General features: G+C 38.9%; 1 protein-coding gene across 1 annotated transcript; it reads left to right on the top strand.

Moving 5' to 3' along the window:
* Positions 1-4,294: 4,294 nt before the first annotated feature.
* Positions 4,295-14,701, top strand: LOC139726491 (organic cation transporter protein-like). Its single transcript, XM_071637445.1, has 9 exons — positions 4,295-4,649; positions 6,837-7,067; positions 8,135-8,331; positions 9,361-9,774; positions 10,424-10,558; positions 11,001-11,086; positions 11,993-12,113; positions 12,476-12,548; positions 14,070-14,701. The coding sequence occupies exons 1-9, from the start codon at positions 4,302-4,304 to the stop codon at positions 14,286-14,288; spliced, it is 1,824 nt and encodes a 607-aa protein (XP_071493546.1). The 5' UTR covers positions 4,295-4,301; the 3' UTR covers positions 14,289-14,701.
* Positions 14,702-17,487: the final 2,786 nt, after the last annotated feature.

Raw genomic sequence — 17,487 nt, 5'->3', positions numbered from 1 at the left:
AAGGCCTACATTTATGTTGATGCACTTAATTATACATAGGCGTATAGCAGGGCTCAACACTAACTTTTTTATTTGGTGGCCCGACGGGGCCACCAAAATCATCAATTCAAAATTTTTGGTGGCCCGAGAGAAAAATTTGGTGACCCGAAAAGAACAATAAAAACATTAAAAGTACTTTTTGTTTATGAGTGAAAAATTTGGTTTTATCATAGTAAGAATTGGAAGCTGGACATAATCTTATCTACTCTCCTCGAGGTGGGCCACCAAATTTGCCCTTTTTAAAATTTGGTGGCCCGACTTTCATTTTTGATGGCCCCGGGCGACCGGGCCACCGTTAGTGTCGAGCCTTGCCTATATAGGATGAGAGGGTGGAAGGAGAGGGGCTACTGTCAATTATGTAGTACAAGTGTAGGTATCATTTTCTATTATAATCTTCTCAACAGTCTCCACCGGCCACACAAACTCTCCGAGTTTATCCTCTGTTGGAAGCTGCCACGTTGAAATCGGCAAGTCCATCATTGTCCACAATATTTATCCCTCAGTGTCCTCTTGCCCATATTTATCTTCGCATTCCACCCGCTTTTTACTCTCTGCTTCCTCTTCCTCATCCTATTTGCACTCTTTCGCTGCTTCCATTTTCTTATCCTTCCCATCCTTCCCATCTATCTGCCTATCCTGTCTAATAGTCTTTATTTCAGACACCGCGCGCCGTGCACGCTTGTATCGTCTTCTCCGGTAATAGGTGCCGCAGCCATCTCCGGGTTTTCAGAGGATACATCCCCCCCCCCCCCCCCCATTTGCATCTTCTGGAAAACTGATTTGCTTCTTCATTTTTAACACCTGTTCCCTTTCACACTGCACGCGAAGTATTTTTGTTCACCTCCATTCTACTGTTTCATCATCTTTTCTATCCCCTGCAACGATCACCTCTTCATTGCCATGAAACCTGCTCAAGTTCTGCTCCACATCTGCCACTTCCTCGTTTGCGGATACTACATCCCTTGCAATGCTGCCTTTATATACAATGGGATGTGCATTTCTCCAACTCGTCTTTCTTCCCAAGGGCGAAAATCCAATTGAATATAGATCCTCCTCCTCCTCCTTCTCATCCTCATCCTCATCCTCCTCCTCCTCATCATCATCATCATCAGCAGCAGCAGCAGCATGCAGTGCAGCATCCTCAGTCCACTGCTCAGCCTCGTCCTCTATCGCGGTTGTTATCTCAGACTTCTCCTCTTTGTCTACCACACTATCCCCAGCCGTTTTCCCCTTCGTCAACAGTGGTCTATCTTGTTTTTTCCTCCCACATTCCACCTTTGTTTCAGCAACTTCTCCCTCAGTGGTCTCACCCTGATACTCTGGTACTCTTAAAGTTTCTCGAATGCCTTTAAGGATCTCTAATTCCATCAATGTTGCTGATGTTTTCGTCCGACATATCCTTACTTGGGATGTCATTCTCAGTGGAGGATCCAGAGGGGGCGCATCGGGCGCCCCTCATTTTTTTTTTTTGTTATAACAAAAGAAATATAGATTTAAAAAAGTGTGTGTGTGTGTGTGGGGGGGGGGGGAATGTGCCCCCCCCCCTTTAATTTTGTAAAGACACCTCTCCTTTACGGAATTCCTGGATCCGCCCCTGATTCAGATATGCAAAGTCGATGACTTCATTACCACCGTCCTTCAAAAACTTCTTGACAGCGGGAATTACTCGAGTGGCTGAGGATAGAATATATGATTTTATATAATAATGAGAAAACATTGTCAAATAGTATTTCATTATAAGAATCCATTATATAGACTGTAGACATTTAAATTTTCTGTAACTATAGTGATTGTAGACTAGTACAGTGGGAACATTATATAGTAACAGTATCTCAGCGCTGCGGGTAGTAACGTACATGTATAGTGGTATAGGAAAGGCCGGTATAAGAATCATGAGAAGTGTCAAAAGAAGTGTCATGTTATAAGATCGTCATCCCATTATTACTAGAAGTGTGTAATATACCAGAGTGAAGCTATGAAACATATACGAAGTGCCGTCTGACAGAAATTAACCATAATATTTGCATTAATCGTACAATAAAAAAAATGTGATTTACGGAAGAGGGTATAGTACTACAGGTGATAGCAGTGGTAGAATATTAAATTTGTTATTAGACGGCGCGACGAAAAAAAAAATAACATGGAAATGCATTACACACTATTGGCTGAATTTAAAAAACCCACCCAAATTTGCCGCAAAATGACAATTTTACGTTCTTATTATTTACGTTCGTCACTCATATTCAATTATATCAGCCATTTTTAATTTACCGATACGTGTATAAGAAAAAAAAAAAGAAGTGCTCAAAATCAACGTATAACAATATCGTCAAAGCGTGAGAGCTCAAAACCATCATAACATAGAATGCATTCCCTCATAAGTCATTGCTTGCATTCTAAGAAATGGAACAAAGTTCATGTAATTTTCTTTTTCCATTACAGTATCGCAGAATACAGCTTTATTCACAGTTCTTATGCGAGTAGCAGTAGCTAGGCTATAGCCTACACACTATGAGCACGATATTAATGCCTTTTAAAATCTCACTTTCTTTTCCTTAGCGACTCGTTGTGATGTTATCGCTTTCAAAAATGCAAAACACAGACAAAAATTTAACTGAGGAGTTTTAGGCGAACTCGCCCTTATAACCGCATTTTGTCTGACAGACATGCTAAACGCACAAATCAGATACTGGTAGATTTAAAGACAAACAAACAAACAATCAAACAAACAAACCACTTGCTTAAGATGCCGCATGAAAGAGCTGTTGGTTATTGTATATCCATATCGTAAATACCCCATCATATACATCTTTCAATGTTTACAGCCCAATTTTGTGCAGTATATACCTAAATATACGCTCAGGGATCCATAATTATATTTCTCCCGCTCTCTCTCTCTCTCTCTCTCTACGACTGGAATTTCAAACCTTTTGACCTCTTACGCCCTTTGACCTTGCTAATATTGAATACAAATACTGGGACCGATATGGTATTCGATGCAGAGGTATTTCAGGTTCAACTACAACTCACAGCGCATCATGTGTAATGGTCGCTGTTCAAGGCGCTATTAGAGTATTATATTTCTTTCCATAAGCATGATAACGAGAATTTACTCCAAAGCTGGATGCCATGCATTCATTGAGGTTTTAAGGAGATCGGGAAACTCGTTCAACAGTTACAAATCTTCAAAGTTTGGTTAAATCCATGTGCCGCCTTTATTGGAAAAGAAGACATAACAATTAGAATTCGCAGGTTAGACCAACAATCAAATAAAGGAAACTCATAGAGCCGCAATAGATTCTAATGAAATAGCACCTGCCTTTGCTTTCGGAAAGCATGGAAAATAACACACCATTAAAATGTGCACTTTTTATAAAGTATAAGCTTTGTAGAATATTTTTAATGCTTTATATCACGTACAGTTGCATGTATGTAATGTTATAGATAGAAAACAAAACAGTTGATCTAAACTCTTGCAATTCAACGCTGCTTTTCCAAATTTCCTCAAACTTGTCTGATGTATTCTTATATTTCTGCAGTAAGAAAGGTAACTAATGTGTTAACGTGTTACAAAACAAATTATATAATAATTATCGCCTATGATCACATCAAGGTTAGACGTCCGTGCTCTGTCTGTCTGCTTTAGTTTACTTCATCCATAATTCGAACGTGAGAGAGAGAAAAAAAGTTTGGTATGAGTTGGAAGTTGAAACATTCAAGGTATACATGATAACATAATGTTACGATTAAGAATGTTAAGCTTTAATAACATCAATGGATATTCAAACGCTGTATATGATTGATAATCGCGTATTTTAATAATAATTGAACGTCGAAGGAACTTGATCATTATGACACAACCGTGATGTCATGGAGGTGGAACCTTTCTTTAACTGACCTGGTTAAGAAATGGTTCACGTGAATTTACGTGACAGGGAGAAGGAGAGAGACAGAAGGAGAGAGCAGGTGAGAGACCGAAATTTCTTCTGACAGTCTTCAGGACTTTGCCCAGTAGTGTTTGAGCAGAGTACAGTGTTTACTAGTATACGTGTGTACGTTCGCGGTGTGCTGGCCTCACACACAATTATGATAAGAATAGTTAGTTTGATAGTACATGTACATGTAATAAATCTGTGTACCACTTGTGTACACAGTCCATTCTGTCTTGTCTTGCTTGTCAACATAACTATACTGTACACCTGCCTGCAGTGTAGTAGTAGTGTGTTAATTGCAGCGATATGTGTTCGAAATCGTAGTATGTCATGGAGCTGGACGAGGCGTTGCAACTTCTTGGCGACTTCGGTTGCTACCAGTCGATCGTGTACGTGCTCATTTGCCTCGTCGGCCAGTGGACGCAGTCATGGCACATGCTCGCCATCAGCTTCTTGGGGGCGGTGCCGGACCACCGCTGCTCGAGCGACGACCTCGACGGGGAGCCATGGGAACTCTACCCGGTCGAACCCGACTCTCTCGGGGATGGGGGTGAGGAGGATACTCCGGTGTACTCCAGTTGTGAGCTGTTTACCAACTACTCCGTGAGCAATGCGACAGAGAAATGCAGTGATTGGACTTACAACAATAGCGAATACGGCACTACCATCGCAACCGAGGTAAGGTACACTGTATAGGGGGCAGCCTGGTAAAAATTCATCATATTCATCAATTCATCACATTCATCACATTCCTGGGTGATTGGACGTGACTTTCAAGTTCAACGTTGGGGCCAATCTTAACTGTTATGATTGGTCACCTCGGTGCGATCGTAAGAATAAGTTCAAATTGCTATTTTTTTTTTGTTAAATGAGATGAATATGCAACATTGATTCACAATCTATAAGTATAATTCAAGACAAAGTAATCCCTTTTTACTAACTGTCACCTTTTTCCCTGTCCATAGTCACGCAAAGCTCAAAGAAAAAAAATCTCAACCTTTTGATTTAATATGGAATTAATGCTTCAGCTGTAATTTGAAAGTATACCCTCGGAAAGCTCAATATGATATAAATTATTTTGTATTTTCATTTTCCATCGATCGCAAACTAAAAATTGACAGAATTTGTTCATGTATGAAACATGGAAGAACCTTAATATTTTCCCAAACTGACTTTCTTGTATTTTGCAACTTCATTCAATAAGTCGTCACGTTGTGACTTGTCAGCAACTCAATCTAATCGGCTTTTAACAATCAACATTTTCACCATTAATCAACAGAAATAATGCAAACAATAGTTCTAGGGAAATACCATAATTCATCAACATTTGATCGCAACAGTCGGACTTTACATGTGCTCCGTAAGCCTCCATTTACACCCAGAATCAGAAGTGAAACCCCAATGCTATATGTCTAAAATAAAATGATGGAATGGCAGATCATTTCATTTATTTTCATATTATTAATATTTCACAAAAGTCGTAATATACATCGGCAGATCGAATAACAGTACGTTTAAGAACTGAAAATCCTATGTGTGCTGAATGGACTTCACATATGGATATAAGGCTAAAATTACTATGATTACGAAATGCACTTAACCCGTTCAATACGGGAACCTGGTGGCCTGTGTATTTAAGTCTATGGGGATTTCAGAACTAAGTATGGAATGGGAAAACAGTGTAAATTTCAATGCATTATGCCATCATGATCATGGCAATTAGAGTCAATGAGTAATTAGTAAATCTCAAACAACTCTTTCATCTCATCAATGAGTTTCACACCTCACGCTCACATGATGTAAGCTATGTTAATTGAGGGCAGGTATACTAATTGTGTGCCTAATTGTTCTTCACACAAGGAAACCGTACCGCACATCTTTGTCCCACGGTGTACGTAATGAACACAACACAGAAGTAAAGTGCGTATAAAGGTCAACACAGCTGGTGTCAATGTATGCGAATTTATCTCCCGCGACGTGATAATAACATACCAGTGTAGTCAACGCCGAGAATGTCGTGTTGAATTCTCTTGGTTAATTGCCCGTTCCACTATGTTTTTATTTTGAAAATTATTGTTATATTATAAGCTACAGGGAAGAAAATCAGAGGCAGGAAGGAAAGAAAATTCAATCGTAATAATGTGTCTATACGTAATCTTTAACATTGGGCGTCGCTGAAAAGTGTTCTGCCAGGGAGGTAGAAAGGAGATTCGTTAACCTACTTGGTTAAGCTTAATGTTTCTACAGGCTAGGCTTATTAGGGATTGTGAAACACTGGATTTGACTACTTAATGAGTAGTTCGACGAGTCGCTGTTAAAGTATAATTCAAAACTGGGGGGGGGGGGGATGGGTGGTAGGAGATGAACGTGATAATGGTTCCTTTGTAATGGCCGATGTTTGGTAATTCATATACATGTAATAATAATGATTATGATCTTTGTAATCAATGACCTCTTAACACTGTTCTAACTTACATAGATGATGAAAAAGATTCGAGTATCGAGATTTTGGGACTATAACATTACATTTTAGGTCTTTTTAAAGCATACCTATGATAAAGGAAATTGATTTAAACACGTTGGTTAGATGATAGTGGTTAGATAAAAATCACCAACCCCCCCCCCCCCCCAAAAAAAAAAAAAAAAAAAAAAAAAAAACCAACCCCAGCTGTCTGTAAAATCATTACTTTTACGAAAATAAGGCTATACTGTTTTTAAGATATTGTCACATTTGTCATCAATGTGCAGTTTGCTATGTTGTGATTATCCCATTATATTTGCTTTCCCTTCCTTTCCCTTATGTGTCCCTTGTTTGATTCTCTTCTTTTTATATTCTCTCCCCCCCCCCCCCCCCCACTATGTTAGTGGGATCTTGTTTGCGATGACGCTAATCGGGTTGATCTGTCCACGTCCATTTTCATGGCCGGAGTTATGGTGGGTTCGCTCCTCTTCGGACAGCTCTCGGACCGCTTCGGACGGAAACCCATCTGGTTTGCATCCATCTGGGCCCAGGTCCTATTCGGAGTGGGCGTGGCATTCTCGCCGAACTACTGGACGTTCGTGGCATTGCGCTTCGTCGTCGGGGTCTTTGAACAAGTGAGGCACAACGGTAGAATGTGATAGTGGTAATTGTATACGACTCCGCCAATAGCAGTGTATCCGTATAAATTTCTTTTACATACATACTCAATGTTATGATACTATGTAGGCCTATACAAAGTATAATGTGTATGCGTGTGTGTGTTTGTGTGTGTGAGGAAAGGTTTCATGATTAATGGATGAATTTGCATGATACGTGTGCGTGTATGCGTACGTATTGGGGAATCGGGATGGGGCGCAGAGCAGTTCATAGTTGGAATTATGAAATGGAATTATGTGTATGGCTGGGGTAAAGGACTGAAAGACGGTGTAGTATCTGTTATGTGTATGATTTGGCTATAGGGGCAAGGCTTTTAGTTTTCTGAATACAGTAATATCATTAATTTCACGTCATCTCGAAGCTAATACAGTGCACTTCCTGTTTCTTTGCGAGCTTTTCCTTCTTACAAGTTTTCTTGCACGAGCAATATCTATTTCTTTTTGGAAATTCATGAGCAAGTTATTCACGAACTAATTAATGTTTGTCTCCCTTATATTTTGCTAAAAGAGAGAAGTTCTTCGCAGGAAACAAAACTTGACCAACCCTGCCATATGCTAACATAATGAAGTTAAAAATTAATTTGTATTGATTTATTATATATATATATATATATATATATATATATATATATACACTTGTATATGTTACGTTCGTTCTTTAAGTTATAATTTACAATGTGTATTCTATGTATTTTGTATAGTGTTTCATGGTACTACAATTTGTATCTACTCCATGACTGGATTTATCTTTTCTCTTTTTTTTTCGAGACGCTCAGCGCTTAGAAACATTGTAATAAGCGCTCTATAAATGATATTTATCATTATAATTATTATTATTATTATTATTTTAAAAAAATGAGTGATTCTTTTCTTCTTATTCCGCTATTAGTTTTCCCGCTGATAGTGCTTGTAGTAGTCGTTGTTGCTATTATACCATTTGTTTAGAAAAGAAAATCTGCTTGGATTGGTGATAAAACGTCATTCTCTGAATTTTTTTTATCATTACATCATTTTATATCATGTAGGGCGTTGACCTGACTTCTTACGTCATGGTGACGGAGATGTTCTCGCCCGGCCGTCGTGGTCCCGCCGGGATTCTGCTGACGATGTTCTGGGCAGCGGGAATCATGTCTCTTCCCGGCCTAGCATATCTCATCAAGGACTGGAGCTACCTCCAGTTAGCCATTACCCTTCCGAACGTCCTCACACTCCTCATTGTGACGTAATGATTAATTGTGTCGTGATTTTTATTTTACTACGTTACCATTGTTGTTTTCTCTCTCAGTCCTTTCAAATGAAGTAAACAGTCGTTGAAACATAATATTCTATTGTCCCATTATACACAAATGAATTACGAAATACTAGTAAGTTACCATCATACAAAACGGCAAATTATTTCAAAAATTATGACTTATTGATGTAAATTTACTCAAAAGCGAAGCTTGTGTAGCTAAATTCCGAAAGGGAACTTGAAAGCAAACTATATAAAGGATATGGGCAATTCCTTGGAACAGAAGAGGAAAAACATGATAAGAAAGGCGAAGATGGGGGGGGGGGGGGGGGGGCTGGAAAAATAAGGAAAAGAAACCAACAATCCAAACCACAGAAAAAAACATGAAAAGAAACCTCGATAATCATTGCTTATTGAACTTTGAAATGATACAGAAATTATGATGACATTCTTGAATGCACAGACTTACTGAAATATTATTGTAATCAATCGCGCGTCTGTTGGCTAATGAATGTTGCTACGCCTTTCATTTAAGTCAATGATTATAGTAGTTCATGATGTTTTTTTTTTCAGTCGAGATCAGTCAAGAAATTAAGAATCCGCTGTGTTTATTGCAGACAATTATAGTTACAATATTATGCATTCTGATTTGATTTGATTTGAATTTATTGCCACTTCATGGGGTGGAACACCCTGATCAGCAGAGCTGGTTTCCATAGGGGTCCACTAAATAATTCTAAATAATTCGCTTTAATTTCCTCATTACGTCATTCTATCAAATCACCTTTTTTGATAATAAAAGATTAAAAATGTCGATATCTATTCGGCTAGAATGTTAGTCATTACGATACGTGCCCAAGACTCATAGATAACAAACCAAGCCGAGGCAATTTGTAAACATAATTTCGGTTTACATGGTGTTTTGAGACCAAGTGATTATGTTTTCTAATTGTCGTTCTCTTCTCTTTATCAGATCGATCATGATTTGCAGGCATACATGTATTTTACTTCATTCCACAGAATAATACCCGAGTCGATGAGGTGGCTGCTATCGCAAGGGAGGGCGGACGAGGCTGAGCAAATCCTGCAGAAGTTTGCCAAATTTAACGGCAAGGAGCTACCTCAACCTGTGCTATCGAAAGACACGACAAACGGTAATATCGCAAAGTCGTCTGACAACAACGTATGGAATGGTTGGAGGCCCACAAAGGTTAACGCCAAGCTGCGTCAGGTGTCGGTGACATCGGACCCGGATCAATACGATAAACCGAATGGCGATACCAAGACATTGACTCTTGTTGAGGAATACAGTATCGATACTCTACAGTCGACGGCGGACAGCGATGGTCATTTCGAAGAAAGGCATCATACTCTCATAGATTTGTTTCGGACCACACTGATGAGAAAATTGACCATCATCATGATTTTTGTCTGGTCAGTAATATCAGCCTTTCTTGTAAGCAAACACCTCGGCATAATAAACAATAAACAACCATATTTGCGAAAATAATTTGCCACGCTTCCGATCATATTTCTCTCACAAAAACAAAACAATAACCTGATGTTATGGTTTCGCATGACGAAATGAGGGTACATATTTCCCACTCTCTCTCTCTCTCTTTCTCTCTCTGAAATGGGTCTGATGATTTTCGACCGGTATAAGAATTTTTACAAACAAAAGGGGAAACAATAGAAGTCGAATCATGATAAAGTCACTGAACTGATAATGATAGTCCTCTAAATGTATATATGCTTTATATTTTTGAACTACACTTTGTATTTAAGTAATCTAGTGCACTAGGTTACGTGCATATGATGTAATGTACTATAGATGCAATTGTATTGCTTTTTTCACATGATTGTGATAGTATTCACATCATTGATGCTAGATTTGGGTTTTCATAATTATTATTGTGTGTGTTTGTAGGTGAAATCGATTGGATATAGCAAGATTGAACAATAAAACTGCAAGGTCTGCTTTAATGAATTGCCCCTATATCATTCGTACTTGGTACTGATGCTTTCATCAAAGATGAAATCACATTTTGATTATCTTTATTATTCTTTTGCACTCTCATGTAAGGTTTGTGAATAGCGTTATATACTACGGGCTGTCGCTAAACACGGATAGCTTGGTTGGGAATCCTTATCTAAACTTTTTCATCAGTGGTGCCGTGGAGGTACCAGCTTACATTCTCGCTGTGCTGGTTGTCAGGTGGTGAGTATTTTTCCTTTGTCTTAACATTCATCAAAAGAAGAAAAGAGAGAGAGAGAGAGACAGAGAGAGAGACAGAGAGACAGAGAGACAAAGGGAGAGAGAAAGAGAGAGAGAGACTTTCTCTTTTACTTCTAATTCCTTCACAATTTCTTTCCTTTTTCGTAAACTTCCCATAAATCAAACAAACAGGCAATCAAACAACGCGTGCAAAACAATAATTATCCTTCGTGGATGTTATATACCTTGACCAACGACATCAGCATTACAATAATATGTCGTCATATTTTTGACAATTTCCCTGTCAGGTATTTGTTTATTTTCACAATTGTATCAATCAGGCAGTTTCTTTTATTTGTCGAAGCAATGGAGTGGCAATGACTTTCTTTCCATTTTTTATGCAGTTATACTTTGTTCTCCTCCATCTATCTTTGCTCTCTCTAAGGCTTGGACGAAGACTACCACTGTGCGTATTCCATATCGTTGGGGGCGTAGCCTGCGTTACTACTGTCTTCATACCAGATAAAACAAGTACCGTATTTATTCATTAGTTGATATTTGCACTTCTGCACTTTACTGTTACACGTAGTGTATTTTCCATCCATTCTTTCCACTGCTCTCCCCCTTCTCCTTTTCTCATGATAAGAATGGTGACGATTAATTTTTTTGGTTCTTGTAGTTAAATAAGGGTCATTAGTTGTTGATCCGTTTATGACAGTGGCCTCAATTAACCAAGAGCATTCTCTCTTACATAATGATTTAAAACTGTGATATTGCACTGCCGACGATTTTTGAAAGATGGTTTTATATAGGAAGCGTATGGGCTAAAAGACTCAAGTGATAGAATAGACGGGGATGGCTTGACAAAGTTTAAAGAGAGACAAACGACAACAGCTATAAAAGGAAGTCATTACCTACGACATTTTAAAAGACTCACCGGCGACATTATTTGGGTTGAAGTAGCACACGTCTTGATGAGGTGCCGAAAGAAGAGATGGTTAAGAGCAAAAAGATTTTTTTTTTTTTTTTGGGGGGGGGGGGGTTGAGAGAAGAATCTAGATAATCCAGAAAGAGGAAAATGGAATGATGGATAAAGGTCACAAAACTAAGCACGATCTGCCTTTGAAGAAAGTGTCACAAAGGCGGGAAAGTGAAAACGAGTTGACATGATTATGATTATCAACGATGAAAAGTGTTCTTTGCCAGACTGACATCTACATAATGGGTATACGAGAAGAGCGTAATTTCCTTCACGAGATAAACATTCATTCGGTTATGGTTGTGACATCATACTTTTCAGGCTAAAGGCACTTTGCAGTGCCTGATTGGTTGCAACGAAACAATTTCCATTCATGTTATTAACCCCCCCCCCTCTCTCTCTCTCTCTCTCCCCTCCCTCTCTCTCTCTCTCTCTCTCTCTCTCTCTCTTCATTTCAGAAAGCGGGAATGACCTGTCCGCGCTCATCGTTACCATAGCGATGGTCGGGAAATTCTGCATATCTGCCTCTTACGCAATTGTCTTCCTTTACGCATCCGAATTGTTTCCAACCGTTGTGCGGTAAGAGTTCGACAGAGAACACTAGAATATTTTTATTCCTTTCTTGAATAGATTACAGTCTTATCTGAATGAAAATCATCAGTTTGAGACCGAGCTGCAGATTATCTCCAAAGACAGCAAAACAGCAATTATGAACAAGATGGCGCGTATCTCCTTATTAAGCATGTACTATAGCGAACTTTGCACTGCCTATCTGTTGACTCCTTTTTGTCTGTTTTGTTTCTTATGTGCGACAGTAAAGCAGAAATCTTTGAAATGATTTCTAACGTTATTATCTTTAAACAAAAAAAAAAGCAGCTCAGTGTAGCTTCACATGTGATGTTATGTCATAGATTTGTGTTATCTTTCTCATTGTTTTCTAGAAATCTCGGCTTAGGCGTTTCTTCGTTTTCATCCCGAGTTGGAGGGATTGTTGCGCCTCTCATACTTCTACTTGTAAGTTTCAAGTTTCAAGTTTATTTCATATTTTTCCACTTTCTCAGTGATGGGATTACAAAATGATTGACAATAAAACAAAAGTACAAAATATATACAACCATATCTTATGTTGGAAAAAAAAGACAAACAAACATTACACACAAATATAAATGGTCGTTATCATCTGAGGATATCACAAATAAATGTCAGAAATATGATGGGGCCTACATAAAAGCAATGATGCTTGTAAAAACTGTAGGTTCCCGAATTTATAGGCGTGAAATTATACGGAGAACGGACATGTTTATCTCGACCAACTCAAATTGTACCAGTGCAAAATCAGTATTAAAAACGAACTATCGAATCACATGAATACTTTAGTATCACTTAAACGAGACTGTACATATTTCGCCGTGTTTACACACAAACACACACAAAAAGTGCTATAACGGTATCGTTAAATAACTTGGAGCTGCAGACAAAGACAAAAGACTGGGGGTTTAAAAAAAAAATGTTGCTAAGAGCCGGGTAGTGTGTATCCACTAAGTAATAGCCGTTTTAGTTTGCGTTTGAAGGTGAATGAGGATAAGGAAGAAGTATTATCTTGAGGGAGGTCATTCCAGTATCTGGGTCCAGTAAACATAAGTCGCATTGTCAATATCATTACTACGACATGTAGCAAATTTAAGAAATAGCCAAGAAACGGATAACACTGAAATAGGTTTTTGATTATGTTGCCCTATTTTTGACGACAAGTTGTGGCTATGTAATAACAGTATCAGTGACTTTTCAATTCGTGTGCAAATTTCATACGCGAAGTTTGTATGCAAGTGAAAGCGTATGCACAGTTTGGTTGATTCAGAAAATTACATGGCGCCTTTGGTAGATGTGTACAGAATTACTGTCGATAACTCCCACTCCACAATAGTCAGTGAAAACTAAGATGAGAACATTAACTTGTTTAGTACCAGTTGCCAGTTACACTTAAACCTGAGAATGTGTGAATAGGTGAGACTTATGATAAAGGGCGTTATACATGTAAGTGGAAAAAACAAAAATAAAACATCAGAAGATGGTGCACTCAAGGTGATTGAAGACAGGCAAACCATCAGATCTTGGTGTATGCTTTGTATGTTTCTAACTTTATATACATTCATTTCCATCCAATTCGGGAAACAAAGTTAAAGACCATGAAGTTGATCATTAACTTAAAATATTGACAAACATCATTAATGTACTCTTTACGAGACTGAACAATGAGTCACTCCATTCCAGCCGTGTCTCTGATTAACACAGCTTTTTTTTTTTTGGTCCCCTCTTGGGATCGTGGAAGGAGTTAAAAGAAAAAGAAAGAGGGGAGAGAAAGGGGTGAGGGAGGGAGGGAGGGAGGGAGTATATTGAGAGAGAAGGGAGAGGCAGATAGGAAGGGTTAGAGACTAAAAGCTTACTTCAAACAAGCTACATAAAACGATATCGTCTTGATCATGGAAGACTTTCATTCTTTATTTCTTTCTGCATTATTTGTACCCTTTCCTGCAGGATGAATCCGTGGCGTTGTGGCTGCCGATGTCAATATTTGGCATTCTCTCCGTCCTCGCCGGACTGAGCGTGCTCCCTCTCCCGGAGACTCTCGGCCGAACTCAGCCGCAGACCGTGCAGGACGCGGAGGACTTGCACCGCAGGAGTGGTTCAATGGACAAGGATACACTTCCTTTCGCTGCGCACGTCAATCTCGAAGAGAACGACACCAAACTCTGACATTACTTTTTTTTTTTCAAAGAAGCAAAAGATGATGATGTGTTACACGCCCGCTTGATTCAAGTTGTCGTGATGTTCGATTGTTACCCGTTGTATTGTCGCTGTCTTACCTCTGTCGAAAAAATTCGTCAGTCCGATTTCACGCTGTTTCATAATCACACGTAGACGGCGCCCTGCCATTCTCACAGTCTGGTTATTGCGCTTGCATCTCATCCCCAAGTTTGGGCTTGGCCGATTAGAATACGCCAGTAGCCTATAACTCCATGGCTTATAGCTTCTGAATTTTAGAAGATGCTGCAGTGAGAAACGACAGCAAGGCAAGGACTGCAACGAAACGTGTTCATCCGGGACATGAAAGGGGATTCCTGGAGGTGGCTACAAAAATGGCGTACTATTAAAACAGGCAGTCTGAGGTCATTCTTAATACACAAGAGAGACAGAGCACGGTGTCATGAAAGTTTTCAGCCCTGACAAGTTGTCAGTCTCTGCCAATTTCAATGAATTCCTTGATTTTGATTGGCTGAGAAGCTCTGGTCACTGACTGTTACCATGGTGATTGTCAGCGACCTAAAATTTGTCAGGGCTGACAACTTTCATGAAACGGTGCCAGGGCTAGGTGTTTGAATATATTGCCTGTATAAGCTTTTATTTTCGCGAGGGTTTCATTTTCGCGAATTTCGCGAAGCACAGTTGGACCGCGAATTTAACAACACGCGAAAATGTTGCCATGCGTTAGACTAATAGCGCATATACAATATTGTCTCGGTGTCAATTCGCGAAAACAACATCTCGCGAAAATGTGTATTACCTCCTCATTTGCCAAAAATATCTGTACGCGAAAATAACAGCTTATACAGAGTAAGTGCAGCGACAGATGTGGAAATATCACACGGATGCAGAATTCCGGTGATGGTGATGGTAATCACCTCACATGTCTATCGCTAAACTACACGCCAACCCTTTCTTTTTTATTGTTTTCATAAGAATATGGCAGCTTACTTGTCAGATTATTTTAGTAGAGGTTCTATTTCAGTAGCGTGACTTCAGCGATGTTCATCAATCAAAGGTAATACTTGATTTTAACCATTATCATTAGTGTACAAACCAATAGGAGGGTTGCAAGGTAGGAATGTCATGACTTTTTAATGTGATGCATTTTGCTTTGTTTCATTGATTTGTTTATCCTCCGAAACAAAGATCTGTATCTTTCCAAACATACTGTGACTCTCTCTCTCTCTCTATCTCTCTCTTTCAGTCTGCCTATTGTTTATACCCCAAACACCGTGAACACTGCACTTAATTTTGCAGTTTCGATTAAGCGCTTTGTAAAGTAATCGCCAGTGGGGAGTTACTTTGTAGGTCGCAGTTGAGGAGGATCGCCAAATTCCATAACCAATTTAAAACGCATCATTCAGAACCATCATCCCGGATACCTCCTACTCTTAAAATCCAAGGTAATCTACCCCATCACGCTTTTTTGATGTTCACTCAGGTATAGGCTGCATTATTTTGGAGCACAAAATTACAGCCCTCTCAAAGTGGTCTCATGGATAAATTCGACCATCTAATGCTTGATTGAAGCCGTTAATGTCAAGTACATTACGCATGTCACTTTGCGCGGAAAATCTATGGATCACATACAGTGAGCCATCTATCACGTCCGAAACGAGATGCCCGTGATGTCGCGTTGCCATATAGAAGAAAGGTGGCTGTATACAATGTACTGCATCGCTGCAGCTGTCTATATACATGTAGTCGCAAGCCCTGCACGCAGAGTTACATTACAAGATTAGTCATCTTGCTCTGCATATAAAATCTGTGGTATTTCTTGCAATGTTCCCCCCCCCCATGTTAGCTTGATTCCTTCTATCACATTATCTCTCTTTATCTCCCTCTCTCTCTGTATATCTGTTCATTCATTCATTCATTCATTCATTCATTCATTCATGCATGCATTCATTCATTCATTCATTCATTCATTCATTCGTTCATTCATTCAATCAATCATACATTCATAGAAATATTTTACAGAAATTGAATACAGTACATACATTTCATCAAAATTTATAACAAAGGATAGGTTTACAGAATATTCTAAGTATGCAGAATGCTGGAGGTAGAGGGGAATGCTAAAACTAAAAGCCGTTCTTGTATAGGGTGCATTCCCCCCCCCCCCCCCCCACCACAGGTAATGCACACTACAGCTTTTGTCCAATAATAGTCATAATACCGTCGACTTCAATTCAGTACGGCTGTAGTATTTTTTGTGTGTATTTCTTTTGTTTTGCTTTGTTTTGTTTTCTTTTGTTTTTTTTTTGTTTTGTTTTTTTCTCTTCTTTGTGCTTACCTTTTATTCTTTTTTTTTTGCCTGTGAATTTACGTAGTGTGTGTTCTTGCCAATGTGCTACTTTACAGTGATGTTGATATAACAATGCTTTATGCATATCAGAAAGAAAGTCAATAGCCGCGATCAGATGCCATGACAACCACAAACACTAATAAGCAAATACATATAGGCCTACAAAGAAGAAAGAAAAATGAAAAGCTAAACATCTTCCTAACTCGCAAACTACATGTATGAGCAATTTGCTTTGAAAGATCTTGTTTGATTGACCTATTTAAAAAAAAGTAAAGAATTTTAAAGAAAAATACACCATAAACGCGCGATAATGATAGTAGTGAGATAGTTGGTATACATCAGCTGATTATCAGTGCCGGACTCGAGTCCTAAGCAATGTTATAATACATGTAGTATTTCAGTTTGAATGGCGCCCGCCTAGGAGATTAACGTTCAGCAGAGGGGAGTGTTTTGAATGAGACTTCAGAGCAAACGGCTTTTTAACCAACAAGGTAAGAACAACGGTAAAGTGGAATTAAACCCTTGATGTATAATAGTCATAATGAAAAGTGTATTAGACCTATTATGCTTTCTCTGTGTAAACGTAACATTAGAGTTCTGCGTTAAGAGTAAACGGAGTGAAATCAAGCAACTTAGACTTTTGAACTTTTCAACAAATTCGGAAGTTTACGATTTTGAATGTGACAGTTATTTATAGAAGAGGAGTGATGTCATAGCCTTACATGTCCCCGTTGACTTGTACACAAGACTAAACTTAAGATAAACATTGCAATGCGAGTACAAAGGGACAGGGATTGTAGTCTCTTAATTACCGATCAGACAATAACGTATATGCTATTC

This window comes from Diadema antillarum, unplaced genomic scaffold (genome assembly GCF_040938485.1).
Source record: "Diadema antillarum isolate AM-2024a unplaced genomic scaffold, OU_Dant_1.0 seq00000085_RagTag, whole genome shotgun sequence".
In the NCBI taxonomy this organism is placed as follows: domain Eukaryota; kingdom Metazoa; phylum Echinodermata; class Echinoidea; order Diadematoida; family Diadematidae; genus Diadema; species Diadema antillarum.
Note: the sequence above shows the minus strand (reverse complement) of the source record. Positions and strands in the feature narration are given on the sequence as shown.

Excerpts from the sequence above, each read along its gene's own strand:
- LOC139726491 (XM_071637445.1), top strand. The coding sequence starts at position 4,302 with ATGGAGCTGGACGAGGCGTTGCAACTTCTTGGCGACTTCGGTTGCTAC. Across the intron at positions 9,775-10,423 it reads ATCATCATGATTTTTGTCTG|GTTTGTGAATAGCGTTATAT; the intron begins GTCAGTAATATC and ends CTCTCATGTAAG. Across the intron at positions 12,114-12,475 it reads TTGTTTCCAACCGTTGTGCG|AAATCTCGGCTTAGGCGTTT; the intron begins GTAAGAGTTCGA and ends ATTGTTTTCTAG.